This window comes from Myotis davidii, unplaced genomic scaffold, assembly GCF_000327345.1.
Source record: "Myotis davidii unplaced genomic scaffold, ASM32734v1 scaffold1055, whole genome shotgun sequence".
NCBI lineage: Eukaryota > Metazoa > Chordata > Mammalia > Chiroptera > Vespertilionidae > Myotis > Myotis davidii.
The window spans coordinates 511,550-518,304 of NW_006286477.1; the positions used below are offsets into that span (position 1 = coordinate 511,550).

The window sequence follows — 6,755 nt, forward strand, 5'->3', positions numbered from 1 at the left end:
GGGGTGCGAGCACCCCACGCACCGTCCTGCGTGCAGGCGCCCAGCAGGTTGATGATGTTCTTGTGCTTCCCGATCATCTTCATCATCTCCATCTCGGACACCAGGTCGGAGAGGTCCTTCTCCGTGGCGTCATCTGCGAACGTCGGAGTGTTAAACCCGTCCCACGCCTCCCACGGGGCGGGGGGGGGGGGGGGAGCCTCGGTTCTGCCACGGCCACGCGGGTGTTTACAACATCGTCCCGTTGACATAACTCACTGAATAGAAGCTACTGTGCTATGGCCCAGCCGGCTCAGTGGTTGAGCATCGACCTATGAACCACGAGGCCGGTCAGGGCACAGGCCCGGGTTGTGGGCTAGATCCCTGGCGTGGGGCGTGCAGGAGGCGGCCGATCAGGGATTCTCTCTCATCACTGACGCCCCCACCCCCTTCCTGCCTCCCTCTCCTGTCTTCTCTGAAATCAATTTTAAAAATACTTGTTAGAAAATTTATGTTGCTAGGAAAAAGCCCCCAGATGTATTGCATTTGGGGCCCCGCCTGTGACCCCCTCGGCAGGGCCAGACCCCATGATGGCAGGACCTCGGGCCGGACGCTCCCCCCCCTGCACCCTCGGCCGCGCGGGGAGCTGCCCAGCGCTGGGTTCAAGGTTCAAACAGCATGAAACTGAGTGTCAGAGCCAGAGGGGACTCCCCCACCTTCCCTGCCCTTGTGGGTCGGGGGCAAAGGCCCAGGCGGGAATGAACTGCCCGCCGCGTCCAACGGCCAATGTGGGGTCAGAAGTCAGGACGGGCGTGGATTTAGGCCTCTCAGGCCGAGGCCGACTCTCTTCCAGCCGAGCTCACAAATGTGCGGCTTCGCTTTGACAAAACTGGCTTTTCGTTTTTATTATTATTTTTTGAATCCTCACCAGAGGATACTTTTTCTGTTGGTTTCTAGAAAGTGGGAGGGGGAGGGCAGAGAGAGGGGGAGAAACATCGATGCAAGAGACACATCAACTGGCTGCCTCCCGCACGTGGAACTTCCAACAGAGGCACCCGCCCTTGACTGGGAATCGAACCCGGGACCCTGGGGTCTACAGGCCGACGCTCTAACCACTGAGCAACCAGCCGGGCAAACTGAGCCAAACTGGCTTTTTTTTTAAAGCGCACACAGCTCAGGATAAACCGTCTCCGAGATGCTGATTCATACTGCAAACCCCTCACCCCCGAGGTCAGCTATGTGCCCTTTGACCCCTGCCAGGTCAGAGTTCACGTGCGACCAAAGGAACTTTCTCAATAAGGCGCCCCCCCGCCCCCCGTCCCCGACTCACCTTTCAGCATCTTCACGGCCACGGTGACCGCCTCCTTGGGCTTGTCCTTGTCGACTCCCACGGCCTCGGCCATGACCACTTGCCCGAAGCAGCCTTCGCCCAGGGGCTTGCCCAGGGTCAGCCTGCGTGGGGACGGGGATTAGCACCGGCACCGGGCGGCGGGGGCGGCCGGGAAAGGCCAGGAGCAGCAGAGCCGGCTTCCAGCCTGGGCGCGGGCGCTGATCGTATGGAACTAACGCGACGGCCACGTGCCCGGGTGTCCCAGTGACGCCGTGGAGACTGTCACGCGGGGACGGCTATTAAGTTCCACAGTCGGGCTCCGGTCTGTTTTCCTGACGGAAGGGACCCTGGCCGCGGGCGGGGTGGCCGGCGGCCCTAAGAGCCGGCCAAGGGGGGCATTACTACACGTCCGTCAGAATGTCCCCGAGAAAGCCTGCAAGCCCGCTGAGCCCTTCCTCGTCTCGGGCAGCGAAGCGTCAAAGTCGCTGTTACTCAAACGCCAGTGCGTTCACACCCGCGTTCTGGGGCCAAGGCCCAGGCTCCGAATCTTCACTGCATTTCAAGGAATCGCTCTAGTTTTTCAATAAAAGGAAAAAATCTAAAAATTGGGGGGGGGGGGGAATTTTTTTTTTTTAACATAACAGCCTGGAAAGCTGTATGACGACTCAAAATGGTCATGCAGACAGTCCAGAGTGAGCACAGCAAACTAAATTCTCAGCGTGGAAGCGCTGGGCACGTCCGACTAACGCCCACATCTTGTCCCTGGGCCCCCGAGACGCCACAGGACGAAGCCGTGTCTGAAACACGTGTGACCGTGGCTTCTCCCGCACCCGCAGCGCGGGACTCGGCGTAGGGAGCGTGTTGGTGGCGGCACAGCCTGGCGTGCAGAAGCCAGGCCACGGCCCAGGGCGACGCACGCTGCGCTGAACTGAAATTAAATTTAATGTCTTGGCAGAAAATAAACATTTGCGTTGGAAAAAGGGCTAATTTATGTCCCAGCGCCCGGCCACCCCGGGCGTAACAATCCTCCTTTGTGCAGCCCCTGCCTCCGTCTCACCGCGGCTCTCAATGCCTTCATTCACGGACGCGCTCCGCCCACGCCGGGCTCGGTCCTGTTTTGAAAGGTTTAGGGCTCAGACTTTCCACACACGGGCCCGGGCGGGAGCGCGCCGCTCGCACCGACAGGCCCGCACTGGCGACGGCGGCGCCACGGGTGGCAAAGCCACGGCTGGGCCCGAGCTGCGACTTCTTACCATCCGGTCCCGGCTGCCCACCAGCCCCTTAAGGTCTGTGGTCCAGGGCTCCCAGTCACCCACACGAAGGGAATCGCAGGGCGACGCGCTTGTGGGAGCCAACAGCCAGCTCCGTCCCTGAGGGCTGCCCCTGACCTGCTGGTACGGGAACCACGTCCAGGGCATCAGGCATTGGGCACCACCCGCAGGGTGGCCGGCCTCTGGCGGGCAGGGCAAGGACGCAGGTCCCGCCCCACAGAGCCCAGGACACGGGCCCGCGTCCAGCAATGCCGTCAGCAGGGCCCGGTGGCCGCCCTCGGACGGGGCCCGGCTGGGGCATCCCTATGTCATCCAACCAGGAGAACATTGGGCATCAGGGGAAACGATGCCGTATCGGACGCTTTTCAGCCCGAAGGGGCACTAACCCCCAGAAGCAGTAACACTGGATAAAGCCTCCTTTTCTTTTTAATCCTCACCCGAGAGTATGTTTCCATTGATATAGAGCAGCGGTTCTCAACCTTCCTAACGCCGCGACCCTTTAACACAGTTCCTCATGTTGTGCTGACCCCCAATTACATTGTTACAAATAGGACATAATTAAAGCATAGTGATTAATCACAAAACAATCAATATGTAATTATACATGTGCTTTCCGATGGTCTTAGGTGACCCCTGTGAAAGGGTCGTTTGACCCCCAAAAGGGTCGCGACCCACAGGTTGAGAACCGCTGATATAGAGTGAAAGAGGGAGGGAAAGGCAGAGAGAAATATCGATGTCCTGCAGCTCCCCAACCAGAGCCGGGGAGGAGCCTGCAACCATGGTAGGTGCCCTGACTGGAATCGAACCCGGGACCCTGCGGCCTGCAGGCCGACGCTCTATCCACTGAGCCACACCGGCCAGGGCTGGATAAAGATTCTTAAGACGACATAGTCGACAGCCAATTTCTCCAAAGACGTGGACCACAGAGCAGCATGTTCCGTAACCGGGGGCAGAACAGAGGACTTTTTCCTGGACGGGGCACTCCCGCTCCTGCTGCACGGACCGGGACCGAACTGTCCGGCGAGTTAATAAGAAAAAGAAAAAGCTGACGACGAGGCACCAGCTTGTGTGGGGACCAGCCCGGCTGAGCGGTTCCTCAGAACTACAACCCCACTCACTCCTGCTGGCGTCGCGACAGCAAGACCGTGCAAGTGAGGGTCACGCAAAGGCCGTGTCCACCCACACCCCCCTTCTTCCCCAGCCTCCGTCCAGCAGACGTGCCCCCCGAGGTACTCACTTGTCTCTGGGGAACTCCCACTTGGGGTCCTCGGGCAGCTCGTACTCCGAGACGCCCGCCAGCATGGGGGTGTCCGCCGTGGACGACAGGCGGGTGGTGATGCGCACCAGGGGGGTGTTGGAGTTCATGGAGGAGCTGGACTCGGCCGACACCTGGATACAAAACCCAGAGACACAGGTGTAACCCTGGCCCCCCCTGAGGGGGCTGGGGGCCGGCCAGAGCCCAGCCGGACCGTCAGCCCTCAGGAAGGAAGACACGAGGGGCTGGACACGGTCACTCCTTCAAGACCCAAACCACCGACTCAACGCCCCTGCCCTCCTGCCTACGGGGGCCTACATCGCATCCGAATCCTGTGGCCCTAAGGGCAGGTGTCCACACGTGGGTGCGCATGCTGCTCCAAACACGCCTTGTCCTGCCCTCACCCCAGGACAGTCACTGAGGACGGGAGACAGCCCCACGGACGTCACTGCTCCAGTATCGCCTGCCCTGGGGCCCAGGACCGCTCTCCCGCAGCCCAGCCCAGACCAGGGGTCAACGTGGTGCTTCGGACGATCAGCTCTTGGATGGTTTCTGTGTCGTTGACATGTCATGCCATGCGCTGGCTGGTGTGGCTCAGTGGATAGAGCATCGGCCTGCAGGCTGCAGGGCCCCGGGTTCGATTCCGGTCAGGGGATGTACCTCAGTTGCAGGCTCCTCCCTGGCCCGGGCCCTGGTCGGGTGTGGGCAGGAGGCACCTAATCCACGTGCTTCTCTCACATCCATGTTCCCCTCTGTCCTCCCCTCTCTTCCTCTCTCTAAAGATCGGCGGGAAAACAGCCCCGGGGGAGGATTAACACAAAAGAAAGAAAAATGTCAAGCGAGCGAGCATCCCCGGAACTGGCTCGCGGGAGGATCTGGACCTGAAAGGCTTCCCAGCCGCGCCAAGGCCTTTCCTCAAGGTCACCTTGGGCCCAGGCCCGGGAAGGGGCGGGGGGAGGGCGCTGCTCCGCCCCAGTCCTGGGAACGCCCAGGCCTTCCATCCGGGGAAATCGAGGGCCTCTTGTCAACTTCGGTTTCAGAAACTACAGCCTTGAAGACGTGGGACGAAGAGTCAAGAGAAGGAGAAACACACCTTTACCCACAACCACCTGGGAAGGCCCCTCGCCTTCCCAGGAGCGCACGGCTTTGCGGAGGCGTCTCCCCGACCCTCACCCGTGTCGGCCGTGGCTGAAAACCGCTTGTTTTTTAGCACTAGAAAGACCGAAATTTAGTATATGCCTATATTGCCCAAAAGCCGTCAAAATGACTGCATTGTGAAAGAATAATATCGGAGCACTCTTCACTATGGTCCTTAGCTTTTCCAATAACTCACTTCTATTCGACATTTCTTTCATGAATTTAGGGCGCAAAAGAAATAAAATAAACAACTTATTAGAACAAGTATCGACAATTTATCGTGTGCTTGTATGTTATCATGTGACGGTAATCGAACAAAAATGAAAACTGTTATTTCCATACAGAGCCGAACTGGTCATATAAGAAATTTACTCAATTCAATAATAAGAGTCATTTGATTATTTAAAATTTTCCAAGCTGTCAAAATGACTGCTTTCGGGCAATATAGGTATAACACACATATATACTGGAAATGAAGGGGGAGGTAACTACAATTATTAATAAACGCATTTATATGTTGTAGAAAAAGTCACAAAATTCTAAGAAATTCTGTCATTATATACATCATTGTTTTTCTAATTGAAATTAAAAAGCAGTCAAAATGACTTCCTTGGGCAATCTAGTGTTAAACACAGCCCTTCCCTGAGCTGGGCTCCATGAGCGTCTGTGCACGGCCCCCGGAAGGCCCCCCACACACACTCCGGTCCAATCAGGGGCTGCCTGGTCCAACCGTGCCCGCCCACCCCTCACCCCCCACCGTCAACCACGACCAAGACGTTGGCCAAGACAGTGGGACCACGGGGTTCAACGTGACCCGGCAGAGCGGCTCCCTGCCACCTCGTCCTGCCCCCGGCACACCTGCCCAGGTCCGCCGTCCTCCCGCTGTGCCCACCAACCCCGTCCAAGGCAAGGAGCAAAGGCGGGGCCCAGGGAGCGAACTGATGGCCAAGTGCCACAGGCGGGGCCCGGCCCCTCCCACAGGAGGCTGGCCTTCTGGGGAGCGTTAGTGCCGTTGTAGGAGGGCCCGGCCCGCCTGGCGCAGTGGGCAGAGTGCCGGACTGTGGACGGAAGAGCCCAGGTTCCGTTCCCGCCAGGGGTATACTGGCTGCAGCTCAACCCCTGACCCAGGTCGGGGTGCGTGCAGGGGGCAGCCAGTCCGTGTCTCCTCACGTCGATGTCTCTCTCCCCCTCTCCCCTCGACTCTAAAAATCAATGGAGAAATATCCTCTGATGAGGCTTAACAATTTTTTTAAAGCTTAGCCGTGTTGGAGGGGGATTCGGTGTTGAGGGAGGGGCAGAGCACGTCTCCTCCAGGCCGTTTACATGTCGCCGCCAGGCCTACGTCTCTCGAGAAGTCCCCGAACCCGGAGACGGACCTGGCCCCGTCGGGGATCGCTTCTTTCCTTCTTGGCCCCAAAGCACCTCTTCCTGTCAGACGCCCGGGTCAACTCCAGGGCTTCCTGTTTGTCTCATTGAGAAGATGCCCTTGATGGTGGCAACTACGTTATTTATAAACAACAACGCTGACACGCTAACACGCTAACACACGCCTTCCCACACGGACCCTGCGGCGTGTGAGCTGCGTGTCCACGGCCCCCCTTCCCGGGATCTCCCCACCATGAATCAGGCTTTTAACGAAATGCGCTTTCTGTGTATTTCCACCGCCCATGTGGGGGATTAAGCAAGGAAGTGGGGTTTTTTCCTCTCTTCTCTTTAAAGGGCCACCAAGACACTGTGTTACCTCCTTCTACCGGGTTAGAAGGAGCAGCCGGCGGGCACCTCACGG

General features: G+C 58.6%; 1 protein-coding gene across 1 annotated transcript in view; it reads right to left on the reverse strand.

Moving 5' to 3' along the window:
- The window catches only part of FGFR2 (fibroblast growth factor receptor 2), a 118,100-nt gene that overhangs the window by 33,268 nt on the left and 78,077 nt on the right, over positions 1 to 6,755 (reverse strand). The window contains exons 11-13 of the mRNA XM_015560158.1: positions 3,815 to 4,093; positions 1,307 to 1,428; positions 23 to 133 (exon numbers count right to left, since the gene is read on the reverse strand). Coding sequence (XP_015415644.1) covers positions 23 to 133; positions 1,307 to 1,428; positions 3,815 to 4,093 — 512 coding nt within the window. The remainder of the gene's footprint in view (positions 1 to 22; positions 134 to 1,306; positions 1,429 to 3,814; positions 4,094 to 6,755) is intronic.